Source organism: Eurypyga helias, unplaced genomic scaffold (assembly GCF_000690775.1).
Source record: "Eurypyga helias isolate BGI_N326 unplaced genomic scaffold, ASM69077v1 scaffold2036, whole genome shotgun sequence".
Lineage (NCBI taxonomy): Eukaryota > Metazoa > Chordata > Aves > Eurypygiformes > Eurypygidae > Eurypyga > Eurypyga helias.
Window position 1 is genome coordinate 49,562 of NW_010258357.1, and position 22,713 is coordinate 72,274.

The 22,713-nt window shown below is 35.1% G+C and overlaps 1 protein-coding gene across 1 annotated transcript in view; it reads left to right on the top strand.

Moving 5' to 3' along the window:
- LOC104511599 (low-density lipoprotein receptor-related protein 1B-like) overlaps positions 1-22,098 on the top strand; it is a gene marked incomplete at both ends in the record, with an annotated part of 70,691 nt that extends 48,593 nt beyond the window's left edge. Inside the window, 13 exons of the mRNA XM_010154286.1 lie at positions 729-835; positions 1,485-1,614; positions 2,286-2,392; positions 3,005-3,137; positions 6,157-6,279; positions 6,827-6,949; positions 7,209-7,346; positions 7,624-7,758; positions 8,791-8,910; positions 10,941-11,182; positions 17,023-17,246; positions 17,505-17,611; positions 21,982-22,098. Coding sequence (XP_010152588.1) covers positions 729-835; positions 1,485-1,614; positions 2,286-2,392; positions 3,005-3,137; positions 6,157-6,279; positions 6,827-6,949; positions 7,209-7,346; positions 7,624-7,758; positions 8,791-8,910; positions 10,941-11,182; positions 17,023-17,246; positions 17,505-17,611; positions 21,982-22,098 — 1,806 coding nt within the window. The remainder of the gene's footprint in view (positions 1-728; positions 836-1,484; positions 1,615-2,285; positions 2,393-3,004; positions 3,138-6,156; positions 6,280-6,826; positions 6,950-7,208; positions 7,347-7,623; positions 7,759-8,790; positions 8,911-10,940; positions 11,183-17,022; positions 17,247-17,504; positions 17,612-21,981) is intronic.
- Between the last annotated feature and the right edge of the window lie 615 nt (positions 22,099-22,713).

Below are 22,713 nucleotides of genomic sequence, written 5' to 3' on the forward strand. Positions count from 1 at the left end.
CACACTGGTCCCCCTTCTAGTGTTTTCTGTGACAGCAATAGCAAAAGTGCAGAGCTGTGCAGACAGTGGAGTAAATATGCCAAAACAGTCGATCTCACCTTCTCCGGATCACTCCATCACTCCCTACAGAGACTTTCTCCTGTTTGATTTGCCTCTACCTTGAATTAATTTTGTGTCTGTTCTTCATCTTTATTGTGTCCACCTTTTATAATGACTTCAGACCTCCCCATGTTTTGTTTCTTGCCAGGGAGTAGAACAATATACCCATTTATCACAAAATATCCCAGTTACCTTCCAATCTTTACTGTCTCCTATCTATCTGTAAAGTCCTTAGATTATATTTTTTCTAACATCCCCCTTCTGTTTTCCCTAAAATTACTAGAAAATTCCATCCTTATCCTTAATTTTTCTTTCCTGTTTTCTATTATATTGACATGTAATAGCATATATGCACTAAATAAATCATATTTGTATAATCAGCATCACATAATTTGCCAAAGAAACTTGATAGAACTGAAATTAAAGTGGTTTCATTACTATCTTACTATATTTAACCAAAATTTAGTTATAATATGTTATGAAAGAAAATCCTACAGAAAAACCAGAACCTTATAGTTTGCAAGTTAGTGGTTTTGACTTTGTCATAGTCAGATGGATTGGGGATTTATATGTGTAAAATATTTTATGGAAATGCTAATAAACCTAGGGTTGTTATTTTCTTTATTCAGAGCCTCAAACATGTACTTTGAAAGACTTTCTTTGTGCAAATGGAGACTGTGTTTCAGCGAGGTTCTGGTGTGATGGAGACTACGACTGTGCAGATGGCTCAGATGAGGTAGGCTTCTTCCAGGAAAAATATTTCTTTAGAAAATTAGTAGCTGTAGTAGTCGGGGTTTTTTTGAAAATAAATTCCCACATATAAATATTTTTAAATATCAGCAATGAGAATTCTACACATGAATCCATACGTGCAAATGTCTTCAGTAAATAAAAAACGAAACCTACTGAAATATCTTAAGAAAACACACAAATAAAATAAAATCCTATTTAACCATAGTCTACATATTTTTGGCACAGCTGTGATCAGGACCTCTTCCTATCCTGGATGTATTTTGTGTCGTGGTTGTGGAACCAAACTTTCTGCACACAGAAGGGGTTTAGTTTAGTTTGGTTTGTGGGTTTATTTGAGGAAACAATGTAGACTCTTTTGTAGCAGAAGCTCACTGGAAAATGCTTTGCTGTTTTTCTGTTCTTTCCTGTCCCTTCTCCTTTCCTGCCAGTGCTGGACCTCAGATGCTTCCTACATGCTTAGAGGGTTCAAACCACCTTTCTGGAATATCTACAAATACATTTTATTTCACAGGGCATTAATGTATGTCATAGTATGAAGGAGTATAGGCTGTAACTTCTTTGATTTAGCTGTATATTTAGCAAAGTTTAATATAAGCTTTCCAACTCGTATGCACATTGTTTTATTGTACCAGAGGTATTGTGAAACAGGCTGTTCAAGAGATCAGTTCCAGTGTTCCAATGGTCAGTGCATATCAGCAAAATGGAGATGTGATGGTCATGAAGACTGCAAACTTGGGGATGACGAGAAAAATTGTGAACCAGGTATTGTTTTTAAATATTGATGAGGACTAAAATGAAGCATGGAATAAATCAGAATGAACGAGGAGAAACTAAATCAACAAATCAAGATTCTTTGTGCACTAGGAGTAGGGGAGGAGTGCAAATAAGTCTGAAATAGTTTTGCTTTTGAATGCATATCATTGTGTCATACTATGTCTGGTTTGTAAAACCTACTTATATACAGCTATTCAGTATGAAGCTTGTTGTGGCAAAGGTATTTAATTTAATTATATTGAAATAGAATTTGATAGTGTATACTCAGCTTATAAAATTCTGCTCTGAAAAGAACAGTAATTCTTGGCATGTTTTAAAGTGTCTCTGAGGATTTTTTGCTTTGTGGTGCACATAAAATTTTTAGTGGTCCTTATGCAAACAGTTTCTCTAGCAAATTATTATTTTGTTGTTGTTTTATTTCCTTACTACTGTATAGAAAAATGCAAAGATCTTTTCACTAGCATTATACAATTTACTTAGGTTTCAACAATTCGGTTTTGTCAGATATTTTATTGTAGTTTACAGATGTTTGGAAAAGGTCTGGTCAGCTGCAAATACATCTTTGCTCACTATGTTAACTCAATGAAAACATTAAATTATAAAGCAACTTATTTATAAATTGTCTTTTTCTTAATGCTGAAATATGTGTTTGTAACCAGCATCTCCAACCTGCTCTTCAAGTGAGTACGTGTGTGCAAGTGGAGGCTGTATTTCGGCATCTTTGAAGTGCAATGGAGAGTATGACTGTGCTGATGGATCTGATGAGGTAGCTGACAAATTTCCTTTGATTTTTTTTCTTTCCCCCCTCCCTACCCTCAGACATGAAATTTGTTAACAATTTCAGATCTGAAAATAATTAAAAAGGAAGATGGTGGGGGGTTTCTTCATCCATTGAACCCTGTCAGGTAACTGAGCCCCATGGTTTTGGTTCCCTGGTAGTTACACTACATTATGTTTGTTTGCCCTGTGGCCACCTTTTGGAGCAGTCAGATTTGTTTCCTCTGCGTCAAAACCTGAGCATGGTTACAAGGGAGGTTTCTACTCCTAATCAACATGCAAATGAGCCAGATTGCACAGACTGTGCTCATGTCCAGGGTTGGTTCTCTTAAGGCGGTTGACTAGAAATGTAAATTCAGCCATTGGTTCTATTGCTAATATTAAGCAAAATAAATAAGTAATATCAGAACATATATAACATGGTTAAAATTTCAATTGGACTTCAGTAAATATTTAAACTGCATATTTCATTGTCAGGGATGTCTTTATTGTAATAAATACTTAGGGCAATAAAAAAGTGTTGGTAAATTTGATCAGGTTTGTCTTAGGTATGTTGCTGTTGTAATTCAGTAATGCTCAGTTCACATCTGTATTCACACAGATGGATTGTGTAACAGAATGTAAAGAAGATCAGTTTCGATGCAAAAATAAGGCCTACTGTATCCCTGTCAGATGGCTTTGTGATGGGATCCATGACTGTGTGGATGGCAGTGACGAAGACAACTGTGACCAAGGTGAGAGACACTTTCCTTAAAAGGCTTGCTTTGCTGGGTTTTGTATTCACACACGTTGTGAGTTAGTGGTACCGTGGCCGTTCCGAGTCATGAAATGAAGCTCTGTGACCTCTTTCAACAAATCCGGTTTAGCAGCTTCACAAGCGATTTGCAGGACGAAGCAAAACTTAGATTGTTTGTAACTCCAGCTCATTGTGCCTTTGTTGCATTTCCTTCCCCAAAGACCAAAAGGTTATGTTGTTATAAGAAGCATATTCTTTCTCATCAGAAAAATTGGTAATAAGTCCAGTTAGTTTACAGTTTTATAGGCAACAGTAAATTACAAAACCATGCAATATAATGAAAAATTGCTGAAGAAGTAATCTTAAAATCCCAGTTTTCTCTTTATTTCCATGGAGAAGAAATGCTGAAACTAACCAGAACCCATTAAACCACAATTTGAATTTTTGCTCTCCTTAGAGAGAGTTGATTGACATGAAGCTAAACACTTATGTATGTATACATACATACCCACACATAGATATATGCAAAATTAAACATTATTAAACAAGTTCTCCATAGTATTCCTGATGAGGGTAAGACCATGCAAAAGTCTTTATTTCTGATTTTTTTTAAACTGATCCTTTTTTCAGCTACCAGACAGGAGCAGTGTAACTGCACAGGATTCTTAGTAAATGTAGTAAATCAGTAATTGTCACAAACACAGAACTTCTCACTCAAATGAAAAAAATCATTTTAAAAAGCAAAATTTTACTCATCATTTTGTCAGATTCATGTTTTCCCCTGATTTTTTTTTTTTCTTTTGAAGTGGTAAGTTGTGTGTATTAGTCATCTACAGTCAGTTGATGTGTATAACTTCAAAGGCATAATGACGTACAAAAATAAATGATAATAATCAGATGAAGCAAGCAATTGTGGAGTAAAACATCCATCCCTTGTTTTGTTGTAAATCTGTTAATCAACACTTACCACTATGAAAAAAAAATATGAAATTATTAATTTTGAAAGAAAGACCAGAAAATTATGAACATGGGAAGAATCTTCCAGAGATATTTAGATGCAAAGAGAAAAATATCATATCCACAAGTGTTGAAGAATGAACTGTTTTAAGAAGACTGAGATAACAAAGTTGTAAAAAAACTTCTAGTCCGTTTTAAAACTGCTTTTAAAATATCTGGACTGTATCTCTTTAAAACCCAATGCAGTGTAAGTAAGTAGTAACGTGCTTATTGTATCTGAAGCCCACATTATTCTTTGGATAGCATAATGGAGCTTCTGTGAACTGCAAATTGCTTATAATGCAATAAGAAGCCTTTTGCCTAGTTGGTTATTGCTATAATACTTTGTTTTTATGTCACAATTATGATTTCTGTTACAGAAATCTATTCTATAAAGGAATTATGACAGGCAGAGCAATCACATGAAAAAAATGCCAGTTTATCTTACTGATAACTAATTTTTTCCTCTTTGGAAATACTGCAAACACAAATGGAGTTTTATTCTACAACATGCTAAAACAATCTCCACAATATTTATCTGTAGCCCACTGTGCATATTTATAAACATAGCTCTTTTCAATCTTATTATACAACTAGAATTATGGGTATATTGTGATTACACACACAATTATTTATATTCATGTGTTTCATCATGAAGAATACTTGAATTTTATATGTTTTTGCTTGGATAATAATAAAGACTATTTTCTGTTAATGTTCCTAAGTTCTATTTGCAATGGGAGTGAATTGCATTTAGTAACTGTGAGAGTTCCCTGTGCCCTCTTGCACAGAGGGTATGTCATGCAAATTAATTTTCCGGAAAAAAAAAAAATTAAACTATTCTGAACCTTTTATAGCAAAAGAAAGCTTTCTGTTGATTTTAATGGGGTGTGAACAGGGCACTGAATGAATAAGTAAAAAGCCGCTGGAGCCCCATCTAACTATTAGGGCGGATGTAATGCATGGAGGTAAGCCACAGTGAGAGTTTTGGTGTTATCATATAAAATTTCATTGTTTCCTCCTCTGCAGATACACAGCCTTATTTCTTTTATACTCTGCACTTCTCCGGGAACTGAAAATCCAGTTACTATAGAAATGTGTTCCATGGAAAATTAATTTCAAGAAGTTTCCATAACTTCCTTGATTAGTACTGTTTGAATTTAATCATAATTTTGAATCAAAATGCCTTCTTACTGCCTCACATTGAAACTGGATCCAACTTAAACTGATTTTTAAAGCTTCAGCCCTCCAACTTAAAGCTGAAGAATTTATTCTTGCTGCATTCTGTGTTCGATAAATATCCTAATGAGAAATTTCAGAAGTTACAAAAAGGAAGAGACTTAGAGGTCACTTAGTCTTATCTACCCTGTGCCTACATGACTGGATCTTCCCTAATTACGTAGTTGATGGGGATGTTACAAGCCTGGCCAAGACTATTACGCCTCAGGAAAAGAAAAAGGTGCTACCTCATGGCTAAGGGACTGCAATCACTTTGTCTCTTCTGAACACAATTTGTGGCTCAGAGAGCGGGAGTAGGAATTTGTGGAGGATCAGAAATTCATGTGAAGCAAGCCTGGACTGTAGAGGCCTTTCACAAGATTGAACATATTCCTGTCTTCTGGTTTATACCATTCTCTGATAGTACTAATTGCTGATGTACCCAGCCAGGCCTTTTCTGAAAGGCAGCATCACCAAGGGAAGTTACAGACAGAAAGAGAGTTTAAGCATCTCCTTCCTAACTGGTGAGCTGTCAGTGTCTTTGATAACTGCCCTTTCTAGGCAGGCCAAATAAGTAATTGATAGCTAACAGTCATGAAAAGAAAGTGAAAGAAGTGTATGGTCAAGAAAGAGATTTCCATCTGCCTTTCCAACCCTTTCATTTGGGATTTGTCCATGTCGTTATGTGTGTCATTCTCTGCAGATGGTATGTGATAAGTGGCTGTGCTGCTTTTATCAAAAATTGACGTTCTTTCCTTTCTGTTTTTCTGGGGGTTTTTTCTGTCTTCTTTTTATCCTTCAAGGAGGAAATATATGTAGAGCTGATGAATTTTTGTGCAACAATTCCCTCTGCAAATTACACTTTTGGATTTGTGATGGCGAAGATGACTGTGGAGATAATTCTGATGAACTTCCTGAAATGTGTGGTATGTCATTACATTTTTTCAGTGCTTTTCATGCAATAAAGCAGAAAATGACATGTAACATACTTAAATATGTGAGGACACATGCATCTAAGTTTTCTTTATTTTACTTATAGCTTGAAATGTGGGATATGTTTTTCTGTTGTTATTGCTATTCATATGATTTCAGATAAGATATTTGTGAGAAATTAATCTTTTTTGTATGAAAAGCGCAGATGGGAAAAAGTTACTTTTACATTGAAATACTGGTCATCATTAAACTTCCTACTTCCTTTGGTTTATTCCTGCCACATTTACTGATTCTCAAAAAGAAATGTTATTACCCTTAATTATGACACAAAATTATTTCATTCCCTAGATGAAGAACTTATACTGTAAACATTGTTGAAGTGTTATTCCATTAGGTACCAGAAGTTAAAATCAAGTACCATTCATGTGTCAAGTGCAGCTGTGTTCCCATGTCTGATAATGCTTTGATAAGGAGGTGTTAAAGAAGGTTCAAGAATACTAGCTGGGTAATAGCTGGTTCATTGTTTTTTTTAATATACAGTAAAGTTTCCATGCCCTCCAACAAGGCCGTACAGATGTAGAAACAACAGGGTTTGTCTGCGACCTGAGCAGATTTGCAATGAGGTTGATGACTGTGGTGATAACTCGGACGAAGATCACTGTGGTAGGTGATACTACCTTTCAGGGCATTCAAATCAAAGAAAACAACTTGAAGGCAAACTTTGTTACAGAGATCTGCTTGTTCTTCCATAAAGATTATAACTGGAGTTTAGCAGATCAGCATTTGAAATTGAAATAAATTAAGCTTGAAATAATTTCCTGTTGCTTAATGCTTTGTGGTCATTCCCATTTGTTTGTGTCTAAAATAATCTAAGAATCTTAAATACTGATTTATTTTTCACTATTAATTTGTAATTATATAGATAAAATCACATATAAAGCAAGACCATGTAGAAAAGATGAGTTTGCTTGTGATGATAAGAAATGTATTCCAATGGAGCTACAGTGCGATTGGTTTGATGACTGTGGAGATGGTTCAGATGAGCAAGACTGCAAAATAAGTGAGTTTGGCTGACCAAATATGTTTTTGTGGTTCTAGCAGAAAAGAAATAATTAACTGAGGCTGTCATCCATGCAAAACCTACTCAACAACACAGAAGTTAATTAAGTGGGGTTTTTTTAGTTTTTAAAAAAGAGTTCAAACATTTGTTCAAAATTCATCTGATACTCTTCTAACAGAAATGTGATTTTTTTTTAAATTTATTGTTGTTATTTTCAATCTCTTAACACTTTAAATAGATTTATTCATGGGTTTTTAGACATTTTGTTTGTGTATAGGTGTCACTGAATATACATGTGAAGATAATGTGAATCCTTGTGGAGATGATGCATACTGTAATCAAACAAAAACGTCCCTACTGTGTCAGTGTAAACCTGGATTTCAGAGAAACAAGAGGAATAGACAGTGTGAAGGTACAGATCTTTTCCGTCATCCCTTCCTGTAAAGTATTAAAAATCAACTGCATAGTCAAGTTACTGTGCTGGAGAAAAGAGATATGTATCACATACTTTTTCCACAGAGTAAAAACTTTCATAGCTATGGGATTAAGAAATCAAGAAAAGGAGCTGAAAGTTTTTACAAGATTTAGATATATGCGTTGTACCTGGAAAAGTTGTCAAAGATTAACATTGGTTGTGAATATTGAAAGGTTCAGGTCAGATCATTAAATGATTTTATAATTTAAGGGGTCAATGAGTGATTTAAGGTCTAGTACATTATTTAACTGAACAATTGTGGTTGGCATTCAAGTTGGTATATGAGAAAATTTTGAGATGCTGAAAATAACGACGATGCAAAGATACTTAAACAAAATGTAAGTAAAAATAAACAGATTGAAAGTACAACTCCTCAGAAAACGTAGTGTTAATATATATGGTGCCACACTGGTCAGCAAAAAATACATAATTGTTATAATGAAAGAGTTGATCATAAAAGATAAAATAAATCTATCTTCCCTAAGAATGGTTTGTGAATTCATTTTCTCACTGGTGAGCAGTAGCTTACAGAAAAAGTGGAGATCACTTCAAAGGGAGTGTCAAAGTGAATATATACTTGCATACAAATCTTTAGTGTTTGGCTCTTAAGAAAAAGGTATACACAAGAGCTTTTCCAGTAAGGGGTAATCATGTAGTTTTGACTGTACCAGAGGTAGGTATGATGGAGACAATGGTAACAGACATTTTTCATTCTCACAGTTGATTTCAAACTCTAATGATAATGGGTTGCTATAGAAGTTATGGAGAAACAATATAAAATACCATTCTGAGATATTTTGATAACAGAAGGAATAACATTAGGGACAGTTGCAGGCTTTTTCTTACAGTTGCAAGATGCATGAATGCTTACAAGTTCCTTTTGTTCATCTCTTGTTCCTTGATTTTACAAACATTAAATAATAGTGTATTAAAGTCTAAGTATATAAATTACAATTATTTTCCTCACAGATGTCAATGAATGTATGGTATTTGGTACGTGCTCCCAACACTGCAATAATATTAAGGGGTCATACAAATGTGCATGCGAGAAAAATTATAAGGAGAGGAATAGCAGCTGCATAGCAAAAGGTAAGGCTGTAAAATTCAAAATATAGTACTAAATCATTTGTTATGTACATGGTTGGTACATAATTCTCAAACCGCTCAGATTTACCTTTCAATTTGGTAAGCAGTAAATTCTTAGCACTTCTTACCATATAAATGAACATACTTAATAAGAAAGTCCATTTCCAAGTCCGGCTGTCTCTATTTACAAAAGGATATACACAAATAAGTAAAATAGAGATTATAAATTAGCAAGCATGTAAGTATTCTAGTGAAGCTTTAGAAGCTTTAGAGAAGGATCAACTCTTTCATAGAAATGTGTTTTAGAACTTTAGGAATAAAGTTAGTATTATTTGGAGTTAACATGTTTTGCTTTGTCTTGTTAAGAAATCTTACAGAAGCTATGTAGGTGGAGTTTTTCTAAGAGTAGTCACCTAAGAATATAATCCTCATAAATCAACTGCCTAGACCATGGTCCAGTGAAGGTAGGGAAATAGGCAGTCATTGATGTTATGTCTGCCTTTCGTAAGGCAGCGATATTGCACAAACTGGAGGTAATAATTCAGTTTGGGCATTATGATAACTGTTAAATACTTTTAGAAATGAAACAAGCAATAATCCAGCTGCCTGAGTAAAGTTAACATAGTCTTTACGGATCTTTATCTGAATAACTGAAAGTATGATCACAACATCTCACCTGCAACTCAGTGAGATTCTGGTCTGAATTTGACTTATACCCACACTTGGAGTCTTCAGTGCAGAATGAGGTTGTATCATTTAAATTCCAGTTCTTCTTTTTGTAGTGCACCAGTCAGTAATGTAGGTGCATCCATTCTGGGGAGTTAGGTGGTGATAATCAGGTTTCTCACACGTTTTGCTCACATTTCCATGGAGCAAACATACCATGGGAAGACCATATGAGTGAGTCATTAGTAATTTCCTCTATGGTTTACGAGGACTCTATCAGAATGTAGCATCATTGCCTATTACTAAAGATTATGACATGAGAACAAACAAGGTTACTAATTGAGGAGAGTAGCTTATTATTATAGAAACAGGGGTTATAATTCAAAAATCTGGGAATCATTATCCTACATCTGAATTTGTCGTGAGCCTCATTTCCATTATAATAGAGTTAATGTTTCCCTCTTTCCTTCATTGATGCTTGATTTAATGGAACTCCTCTTTCTTTTTGCATTTAGGAGGAATGAAAGAACAAATGATTTTTTTTTTATATTTCATAGTCGCAAGGAAGAAATATGTTGGACAGACTTTATTATAAGTTGATTCTCTATGGATTAATGTGATACGAATTGGAAAACTATAAAAATTGCAAATGTACTTTAATGTATCCAGCAAATTGGAAACTTTCTCAAAACTTAATGAATAGATACTAGAGAGCATTTTCTTATGAATAACATACTTTACAACATCTGAATCAAGATGGTAACTAGGTATCCATGAATACCTCCGTTTCACGAGTATCCAGAAATGTGCACTGTCTGAAATGAGAAGATAAGAGACAACTGCACACCTTCCATAGCAGCTTTGGTCCAGCTTGCTCATGTTGCAGTCAATTGCAAAACTTCACTGACTTCACTAAAGATAGGATCATTCCACTTCTAAATTCCAATTAAACAATTTAAAATAATGCCTATTGGCAACTTAGTGTTCCTTTAATATATAAATTTAGGACCCTCTAGACACAACAAGCTTATAAGTAGTAATTCATATTGGCTTAATGTATAATATCCCCTATTCTTGTGTACTGCGTAAAGTGTTCAAATTCTTACATTACCTGCTCCTACTAAGTATAGTCTTAGGTATCATAGTGAGAGCTTGGAGAGCACTGAAGTAAAATATAAGGGTATTAGAGTATGAAGAGTTGCATTTATTGCCCAGAGTGGGAATGTTTTTGCCATCTTCAACAGTCAGAACGTAATTTTAACATAAGAAATTATATCAGATAAACACTAAAAAACTATTTGTGAAAAACACTGATTTTATATTAGTTGACGTTTACCTTATTTTTGTTTCATTATAATAATCCCTAGGCACTGAAGATCAAGTTCTCTATGTTGCTAATGACACTGACATCCTGGGTTTTGCATATCCATTCAACTACAGTGATGTTCATCAGCAAATATCACATATTGAACATAATTCAAGGATAACTGGAATGGATGCGTATTTTCAAGGGGACATGATTGTTTGGAGTACACAGTTTAATCCAGGAGGGATTTTCTACAGAAAACTTCACGACAGAGAGAGAAGGCAAAGTAATAGTGGCTTGATAGTAAGTGATCAAACTCAAAGATTACATGATATAAATTTATTTTTATTTACTTTTCTGTTCTGATTGTCTACAATAACGTGCTGATTTAGTAAATGAAAATATCTGAGAGTGATTTTATTCAAATTATATATATGTCTACTAATGCCTTTTGATTCAAGACTGTCAGATGTCGTCGAGGCTGTATAACTAGGGTATTTTAAAAGGTTTTCTGCAGATAAATAACCAGTATTTAGAAAGACTGTATAACTGATGTTTTTTAAGAGAGAAAGAGGATATAATAGATGTATAGATGCCTTTCAAGAAAGGCATGAATTTCAAATCCTTGGAAAACAGAAAATGTAGATAGGCTAAAGACAAGCTTGATTCCTATATTGACCATTTAAACAATAATATTGGCAAACCTATGACGAATATTTAAGAATTAGAATAATAAGTATTTATTCCTTTATATTTTGAACTGCATTGTTCAACTTTTTTTGAATAAGCATAAATATAATTTTGTACTTTACAACAGAAGTGTGGATTTTTGTAATCTAGGGTAGTTTCAAGTCCTTACTTGAAAATAAAATAAATATAGATTGATACTCATTTTATCCAACACATTTCTACAGAATTCTTAAGGAATTGTTAGTGCTGATATGAAGACAACATTGTGATCTTCACACTGGTGCTTCTGTAATACTGTAAATTTAGGTTGGCTTTTTTTGGCTTTCTGGTGTTTTTCATTTTTGTAAGTTGGTGACAGAGGAGATTTTTTAATTTTTTTGTGGCCAGTAATAGATCAGGTTAGAAATAACGCCTGGCTAATTCCTTAAACTTAGGAGAGGTAACACTGATGACCTTACATCACAGAAATACTTCTATATACCCAGTAGAGTAAACAGCAGTAGCACTAGTAGACTAACCTTTCATCTATCATTCAGCTCTCACACTTCTGAAATCACTTCTAAGTACCTTTCATCAAAGAATATTTCTTTTTCAAACCAGTGACATTCCTGATCTTTGATGCCAGCAGGGCAAAAGGCCTGGGGATGTAGACGCCAGTGGACACTGAAGATACCTCGTGTCTGTGATGGCATGAATCTGGGAAGGGTGGTTAAAATACAGCACATCCACCTGCTCAGCACAAGAGGGTCTACATTTTGTTGACAGAAAGTGTATGTAAAGTAGATCCAAAGTCAAAAGTTTTTCTTAGGTCAGGTATGTCATTTGAGTTTTGGGGTGGCTTGTTTGAGAACCGAAGTATGTATTGAAGATGTGGAGTCATTCGACTGTGACATTTTTCTCATTTAAATGTGGCAGATACCAGTGCCTCAGAAATCCTGATAGACATGTCTCTGTACCAGGTTCATTATTAGAAAAATAACTAACTTGTAAAGTGAAATTGGGAAATTACAGTGTTGTGGGTTTTTGTTCTTATTTATTTTATTGCTTGTTTGGTTAATATGCAGATGCCTTCTGCAAGGATAAGTGTAGTCTGCTGACCCACCCACAAATTCTCTAATGGATCTTACATATCCATTAAATTTGAACATAATCTTCCTTGAGACTTCTTCATAGTCCAGGGGTCAAAATTTTTGTAGCTGCTTTGACATTGTCACCCTGTTTAAACTAATAAAGACAAAATATTATTAAAATTACTACTATTTTTCTGATGTGCTGAAATGCTTTTTGCTTTTCGTAGCTCAGTTTCACTGGTATGCATGCATACTTTCTAGTGACTTCCTCTTAATTCAGAATTATTTAAATTCTGTATTTCTTTATACACCTTTTTCCCTTGTCTCTTCGGTTCAGGTAGGTGCTCATGAACATGCTTGATACAAGCCATACAAAGCTGCTTTACAAACCACTATGTGGAAAATGCAGAGACTGTATCTGAATATATGTTGGACACATTTCATTTATGTTTGCGAAGCATTTACTTCTCATTGTGCTAAACTATTCAGAATATTTTCACAGCGTTATGTCATTAATACTCAAATATTACTGCCTTACATATAAGTGATCAGCAGGTTAATTGGTTTTACAGTGTTGCTTTAATATTGTCACTTAAATTTGGTTTTGAAAAGATTGAGAATTCCTTAATTTTAACCCAAGTTTTTTAATGGATAAGTTTTCAAAGGTTACGTCAGAGCTTTTATATCTAAACTTTAATATGTAAATCAGGACAGTAAACTTGAACAAAGTCACCTGCATTTCCAGGTAATTACATTAATGCAAAAATCCATCTCAACTGAAATTACTCCATGGAATTAGCATATCAAGAGCCTTCCTCAGAGAATAACTTTAAGTATCTCTCGTATTTTTCTGAGGAAAGGGGTTTAGGCTTTGTACTTTTTAAGCATTAAAGGAAATAGTAAATATCAACTCTTCAGAGTTTATTGACGGATGCAGAAGAGGATTGCATTCCAATCGATTTAAGACGGTATAAGTGAATTGGTGATAACTGGTGCAGCTGTTTACTGGCATAATCCTTGGAGAGAGATGTATAAGTTATCTGAGGTGAATATTCAACACAGAGTGACTCGCCACTTAAACTCAAGTGCTGTTTTTCATGGAAGAGGACACAAAGCTGAACATTAAAATAATTGTACCATATCATAGGAAGAAAAACATAGGTTTTGTAATGTATCCAGTCAGTATATTAGGAGCTTGCACCAGCCCCTCTGTTCTGAAAGCTTAACAAGGACCCTTAACCACCCTTGTTGATGCAGCCATGTATATATTCCCAATGTTTGCCTCGTAGCCCAGTAAAAATCAGTGTATCACTGTGAGTGGAAACAATTTCCATCCTGTTTTCTCTAAATAGCAATAATTTATGGGTTTACTTTGAAGTTATAGCTCTGTATGGATGAACTTTATGCACTTAGGAGAGCATCTCTTTCTGGAATCAGCTGGGATTTTTTTAAATGATGATACTTACGTATTACAAATGGTAGTTTGGAGAACCATTGCATCTACTGGGGTGCTTGTCTGTTGAGGAAAGTTTTCTGTTTCTGCAAGAAAAAGTCTGAAAGCTTTCTAGCTTTATTGTTTCTCATTTATTTTTACTGTTCTAGTAATGTATCATTAGATAACATTATTTTGAATGAAGATATTTTAAGCAACTTTTTTTTTTTTTTGGTATAGCAACGCTGTACCATACACGTCTGTAAACTAAATAGAGAAAATATTGCTTCACATGGGCTTATGATGTAAATTAGATTTGTCATTTCGTCTTCCCTGTATTAAAGTGCTAAGCATTTCAAGGTGATGGGTTCCTCTTGCATGTGTAACATATTTTCTCCAAACTCAGCTTTAGGGGTTGAAAGTTTTCCTGTAATATACCATAAATCAAAATGGTTTCCAAATCCAAGCTCTCCCTATAGCCTTTCTGTTTATTACTATTTGGTTTTCTATTTGTCTTTTTTTTCTTTTTTAATTCTTTAAACTGGTTTTACAGTGGGCAGCAGTTCAAGTTGTGATGTTCAAATCTGCTGTGGTCTGTAGTTGTGCAGAGACTACCATACTGTAATAGGCAATTAGGCTTCAGACCCCAATTTTTCTAGTAAGTTGTAGTACATTATATTTAGCATCGAAGTGGGCTAAAATAACTGAAGAAAATATTAATGTGATCTTGCTCCTGTATTTTCATCCCTGTTCTGTATGCAAAATCATTCTTCAAAATTAACATAATCCAAATAAGCTATTAGGTAAAACCTCATTTACAGTAAGTAATTTTCCTAGACAGTATGAGAGGATGCGGAAGACATCTGAAATATAATGTAGCAAGGTTGAAACTTAATGAACACAACTGAGAATTACATGCCATAGCATCAGCTAGTGTTTGTTATTCTCTTTTTTTTTAATCTCTTACTCCAGATGGCTGCTTTCCTTTTCTTCTGGTTATCTCCTTGTTCATTTGATCTTTAATATGTACCCCAGCATTACTGGGATCTTACTTCATGTATAGTTGGGGGGAATGAGAAAGGGTCAGTGTTACTCAATCTTGTTCCAGAATCTTTTTAGGACGTCCCTTTGTCTCATCTGCTTCTATTACCAGCTTTTTGGGAACCATCTCTCACTTTGCATGGTAACTCCCATCATGTCCTTACCAGGTTCCAAAAAACTCAGTCATAATGTAAACAGTGGTTCCTGAACAGTCTGAAGAAAGGCAAGGAACTGTGCTGTCTGTGGTAGCTGCTCTCCTTTTTAAAGAATATTTACTTCCAGCCTTGTAGGCCAGTGCCGTGAACGCTTGCAGTCTCCAAAGTAGTAACTGGAGTTCACCAGGTGCAAGAGGCTTCTTGACAAAGGTGCCTGAATGATACCCAGAATTAAGAAGAATTGCTTATCTGCAAATACCCACATTTTGGTGTCTCTTGTCCTTTACAGGAATGTTACTTGGATTATGAAACAAAGAAAAAAAAGAGGTGGTTGCATGCAAATGTTACATTTCTTGAAAAAAAAAAAAAAAATTTTGGTGATATTTCTGGAAGCGTATGCTGCCACAATAATCATTTCATATTAAAAAATTGATATGTTATTTTAACAAAAAAAATCCCTGTGACCCTGTTTGTAAATAAATACCGTTGTTTTTAAATGCAGTGATTTATTTTGTTACTTTGCTATTCATAAAAATATAAAATCAGGGTACTGTTTATTTGTAGAAGATGCATTCTATGACATTTTTCCAGAAGTAAAGGTTTATGAAAGACAAACTACCTAATTCACCCTTGCAGTCCTATTATTTAACCTAGAGAATGAAATGACCTTTATTTTATGATGAAAATAGTCAAAAAATGTCTTGGGGTGTTAGGGAACTCTGACATCTGAGGAAAAAAAGTTATTTTAGGATTTTCTTTCTTGATACTTAGTTATGTAGTTTAGTAGCATTCCATTAGTGCATTTGTCAAGGAATAGATATTTTTTGTTCATAATTTAACTTGATGTCATGATAGGTAAACAGGCAAAAAATTGCATATGTATTTAGCTCATGTGGGTCTTGAATTTTTTATGATGTGCTGCATTCATGTAAGAATTAGATGGGTAGTCTGATTTTACTCCTGTCTGTAGGACTTATAGTAAACTTTAAGGAAACTTGTTCCTGTGCTTTGCATTATGAACTTCTATATTTACGACCATTTTGGGGGATCTAGGCCTTAAAGATAACTGTGAAGTCATGATAGAGATGCTACAGTTTACAATTTTAAAGTTCTGATGAGTCAAGCCTCTCTTCCCTGTGAAGCTGAATATTGCACTAACTCTAGTTGTAATCAGTGGTGGAACATAGGAACAGTTAAGAGTAAGGGAAGAGAAACACTTCTTTACAATTGCCTAATAATATTGGGCAGAATACAGAGGTCATTGGATAGAGTTTTCTAAATGCAGTAGTTTTATTTGTCCTTGGCAGACTGCTGAGCAGCCACACCTCAGGATGGTCTCAAGCACTACTTCCACTGAAGGCTTTGGGATGGGACATTATACCATAGTTCTGCGTGGAGTATAATAGCTGTACAATCTTAATTCCTCCTTTTCCTTTGCTTTTGAATTACAGTATGTAACATATTTCCTTCAGTGTCAATAGCTCAAATAGTTCATGTCTAAGTGCCTTTTCCTTAATGTTGGGAAAACAGTTTTGAGCCATTGCCTTGTTCTTCTACATTGAATAGAACTGTCAGCTGATTAGGAGCTTATCACCTACAGGTGTAATTCATGTCTTTCCAATGCAGTGTTTTTAAGTATTTAACCATATTAAAGGTAAAAGTTACTTAACTGTAAAAAAATTACAAAAATCTGACTAACCAGCTGCTGCGAAAGGTCATTTCCGTAAATCTGACTTTAACATCTGTTCCTTTTAGTGTCCAGAATTCAAAAGACCTAGGGGCATTGCTGTTGACTGGGTTGCTGGAAATATTTATTGGACTGATCATTCCAGAATGCATTGGTTCAGCTACTATACAACTCACTGGACTAGCCTGAGATACTCCATCAATGTAGGTCAACTGAAAGGACCGAACTGCACAAGACTCCTTACAAGCATGGCAGGGGAACCATATGCAATTGCTGTAAATCCTAAGAAGGGGTACGTATGTTTCAACAATATTCTGTTTTGGTAATTCAAACAACATGCAAAGTAGAGTTAGAGAAATAAAGTTGTTTCTACAAATGTCTGAACTTTTCCAAGTTGTTTACTGAGCTTTCCTGCTCAATTTACCTGTATCAGGATCAGTTATCTCCCATCTTTCAGGTAGGTTGCAAAGTTCACAGTCATTTAATATTAGTGAATTGTTTTGAGGTTCTGCATAGTCATCCAGTTTGTTTTTTGTGTTCAACATTTTAGGATGATGTACTGGACAGTTATTGGGGATCGCTCTCATATAGAGGAATCATCTATGGATGGTACACTGAGAAGGATATTGGTTCAAAAGAATTTACAGAGGCCTACAGGTATACAGTTTATCCATTATTCCTAATTACGTGGTACTTGCTAACTCAGTGTAGATGACTGAATTTCAATTTCTCAGTTTGCCAAAAGAGTATTGTTAAAATATGTATTCTGGTTATTCATATGCAGTTGCTAATCAAAATTCTTAGTTCTATTCTCAAATGATACAACTTAGTATGACTAGTACTTTTGTAACAGCTTAACATGATGATTTTACAAAGCAGCACCAAAGGACTAAATATAATCAGTTAAAATATGATTTGTTCAGTAACTCTGAACAAGAAGAATCAATTAAGGGAACACCAGTTAGTGGCGAGACACACTTTTTAAGAATGCATATGAAATCTCATAGCCTATTCTAGTTACTTTCCTGAATACACTGCAAAATAGTATAAAATAAGGTTTAAGTATTCAAAGAAGCAGCAACTTAATTATCTCAGTATTCTACAGAACTATTTTGAAGCTTGACAGTACATGTTGAGATCTTGTGAATTACCATTAAGACTCCATTGGCAGGATAAAAGTAATTTTTATGACAAAGGAAATGATAAATCCAGAATGAAATGTGTCTGTCTCAAATAGCAGCATCCTGTCTTGAAACCATGAATGATTTGTTCATGACCCATTTTCTCATGCAATATTTGATGTCTCCAGGCTTACAATGATAATTTGTTATTACTGCATTGCAAATTAGGGGTTGTCCAACATTGTACCCATCTCTCCGCTGCTTGCAAGGGGATGCTGTCTGAATATCTCAGCATCTCAGAAGCTGCCATTATCACGGCAGCAAGTAATAATACTTTAGCAGACTGTTAAATCCCATGCTGAGGTGGACATAGGGTGTTGCATGTGCAAATTACACTCATCCCTTAAAGGAAACACTTTCTTTACTGACATGACTAGATGGAAATATAGCAACTTAAGAAATTATATGAATGATAAGGAAAACTGTGAGAAGAGGAAGCTTATGCTCCTAATTAAGTAAAAATCAAACATACATAGTCAATAGTAAATTAAGTAGGAAGCTTCTGATTATTCAGACTGAAAGACAAATTACATATTCTTTTCTGAACTTCTTATATATATGTTACGTATCAGATATACAAATCAGCAGAATTAGTTCTAATTGCTGGAACTGTGCTTTTTTTGTCTCTTCTTATCAGTCTGGTTGATTGCCAAGGTTATGTTCTCTGAAGTCAGTCACCACTTCCTTCATCACTAAAGAATTTGAACACTTTTTTTTTTTTTGACTATCAATATTGGATTAGTGAAATTACTAAATTCTGTAGGTAGCAATTTTATCAAACTTATCTGAAAATAAAAATTCTTACTGCTTCCCTGACCAGAAGCAGACCTGCTAGAGCTTTTCTTCGTAAAATTTTCCTTGATATATTTTACATATGAGTGTTTCCTCTGTCGTCTTACAAGGATGAATTACAGGAAAATTAAGAAAATTTGCAGAATTACCAAAGATGAGCAGACATTGCAAAGAGGGAATTTCAGAATGTCGTGACACAGTATTGCATTTTCCTTTACCTACTGTCTGAATACACTTTTGTGGCATCCTTCTGTGCTTTGCTTCCTTTACTTCATGGAAGAAAGTAGATGTTTAGTCTCTTTTTTTTTTTTTTTATTTTTTTTTTTTGTCAGATATTCCACACAGATCCTTGTCTTTGTAGAAGGAATGAAAATAAAGAGTGCAAGCCTTTTAATATTTCCTTCCAAATAAGACTTCCTACTATTGTTTAGCTGAAGTTTATGATTTTACTGACCTTCTGTGTTCCACTGCTCTTTAATTACTAAATTTACCTTTCCAATTTCAAGTAAGGGAGTAACAGTTTGAGCATTTGGGCCTGACTTCACAGGTTTTACATAAAAATTACCAAAGGAGTGTTATGTGTATAAAGCAACAATAAGTACTTTTTTTACATTGTGTTCTCTCTGATACAGTAAAAGATAAAAGATACATGGAGAATGTTAGTTATTTATTACATGATATTTAAATTTTCTTATCAAAATGCAAAGAATAACTTCAAGCTAGAGACTGGGGACTGCTGCTAAAATATTCCCCCTAACAGATACCATGTATCACAGAGTCGACACATTGTGATTATCTTTTACCAGAAGTTATTCTCTTTCGCTGTATGCTTTCATATGAGTGTTTCTTTTAAAGAGGTAGGGTTTTAACAGAGTTGCAAATGTAAACATACTTCAATGATCTATGCATCAGGCTTACTTCACTTCCTCTCATCTATCTGTAGCTGATTAATTTATGACCTTAAGAGGAGAATTTCTGCTGTTATGTATAATTTCCTTTGATGTGTTTTTTTTCTGACTTACCAACTTACATAAATAGGAAGAAAAATACATTTTCTCATTATTATTAAAGATACACCACAACTTCAAAAGCTCAGATCTAAATTATAGTTAAAATATTTTCTTAGGCTGAAGTTTTTGACATGACCTAAAATGGCATATTAATCATTTAATCATCCTCTGTGAAACATGGAGTGCCTGATTTAACTATTTAGCTTTTGCCTAGAGGCTGGGTAGTCACAATGTTACCTTTTATTCTCATTTATTCTCTCAGTCACTCATTCCTGTTGTTTCTTTCCATAGAACCATAGAATGGTTTGGGTTGGAAGGCACTTTAAAAACCATCTAGTTTCACCCCCTTTCAAGGAAAGGGACACCTTTCATTAGACCACGTTGCTCAAAGCCCCATCCAACTTGGCCTTGAACACTTTGAGGGATGGGGCATCCATAGCTTCCTGGAAACCTGTTCCAGTGCCTCACCACCCTCACCCTTAAGAATTTCTTCTTTCTGTCTAATCTAAATCTCAATTTAAAGCCATTGCCCCTTGTCCTGTCACTACAGGCCCTAAAAAGTCCCTGCCCAGCTTTCTTGTCAGCCCCTTCAGGTACTGGAATGCTTCTCTGAGGTCTCCCAGAGCAATCGCTTCTCCAGGCTGAACAACCTCAATTCTCTTAGCCTGTCCCTATAGAAGATCAGCTGCAGCCCTCTAATCACCTTCATGGTCCTCCTCTGGGTCCAACCAGACAATATCCTTCTTATGTTGGGGCCCCCAGAGCTGGACGCAGCACTCCAGGTGGGGTCTCACGAGAGCAGAGTACAGGGGCAGAATCCCCTCCCTTGACCTGCTGGCCACACTTCTGATACAGCCCAGGATACGGTTGGCTTTCTGGGCTGCCAGTGCATACTGCTGGGTTATTTTGAGCTTCTCATTAACCAGCACCCCAAGTCCTTCCCCTCAGGGCTGCTCTCAATCTATTCTCTGCCCAGCCTGTACTTGTGCTTGGGATTGCTCCAGCCCAGGTGCAGGACCTTGCACTTGGCCTTGTTGAGCTTCATGAAGTTGGCACAGTCCCACCTTTCCAGCCTCTCTAGGTCCCTCTGGATGGCATCTCAGCCCTTCTGTCAACCACACCACACAGTTTGGTATCACTGGCAAACTTGCTGAGGGTGCACTCAATCCCACCATCCATTGCCACTGACATAGATGTTGAACGGTGCTGATCAACGGAGCTTGAGGAATGACATTTATCGCTGGTCTCCACTGAGACATGGAGCTGTTGACTGCAACTTTGAGTGTGACCATCCAGCCAATTCCTTATGCAAGTGGGCCACCCGTCAAATCCATGTCTCTCCAATTTGGAGACCCAGATGTTGTGTGGACCAGTATCACATGCTTTGCACAAGTCCACATAGATGACATCGGTTGCTCTTTCCTTATCCACCAGCACTGTATCCCCATCGTAGAAGGCCACCAATATATGCAAATATATACATCTGTCAATATTGCCGTTTAAGTCTCGTAACACTAATTTAATTAAAATAATCTAGGTTTTAATTCTGTAATAATTACTACTTGTGAAGTATTGGTGATAAAAAAAGCAACACAATTATATTATTGTGGAAACAGGATAGGCTAGGAAAGCTCTATGAAATCTGAATGTCTTATTTTTAACACATGGTCACACAGGTGCTACCGCTAAGAAATCTATGGACATAATAGATTTTTGTTGGTAGAGCAAATTACAGGATTAGATCCTGTATTTAATCCCCACCTGGTATATAACTCTACCTGCTGAGGATAATGGGTTCGAAAAGGTACTGACCTTGGAAGAGGAAAGTAACGGAAGTTAAAGAACACAGTTGCCTCAAGGGGAAGGTTTAAGCAGAAGGTGTTGTATGTTATTCCCCCTGGTTTCCGTCATGTTTTTTCAGTGTCAACATACTTTGTGTTCACAAGAATAGGAATGGTATAAAAATGTATAGTTACATAAAATTTTTTTTCAGGTTTTATATACTTATTTATATACATACTTATATACATTATTTTCTTTGTAGGTCTTGTAGTTGATCAGTTCAGTCAACGTTTGTTCTGGGCTGATTTTGAATTATCTGTTATTGGCAGCGTTCTTTTTGACGGTTCTGATTCGGTTGTGTCTGTGAGCAGTAAACAAGGTATGGAGAGCTTTTCTATAACATGATTTCTATTTTATTTTATTTGGCAAAGCTTTCATTATTGAGATAAACTAGATAAGCTAAAAGCAGTGATTATTAAGTAATATTCATAGTTTTGTTAGATAATATTTCAGATATTATCGAAACAAATAGTTATTTAACATTATTTAAGTTAACTTTAGCCTTTAGAAAATCTGATAAAGTTACTTTAGGGGAAAAAGGATACAGTGCTATGTGCAAATCTCCAAGATTGTTATCTAATTATGAGTTCAGGTATTATCAAATAACACGAATAATATTTATGCTTGGCCTCACTTGGACTTACATAGTAACCGGAGGACTTTGACTAGCTGGGAATTACAGCTGTACACATAGCATAGGAACTGTATAGTATATAGCACAGTTGACCTGAGTCAGTTCTGGGAAAAATAATGGATTTGGCTTTCAGGTCAGTAAGTAATCACTAAATCCTCCTAACAGAATGTGAATGAGAACAGTTCTTTTCATCAGAAAAGAGGTTCTGGTTAAACAATAATTAAATTGTATGTTGACTTTTCAACAATTTCGTAATATATGTAATGATTTATTATATAAGTGCAAGGTCCTGCACCTGGG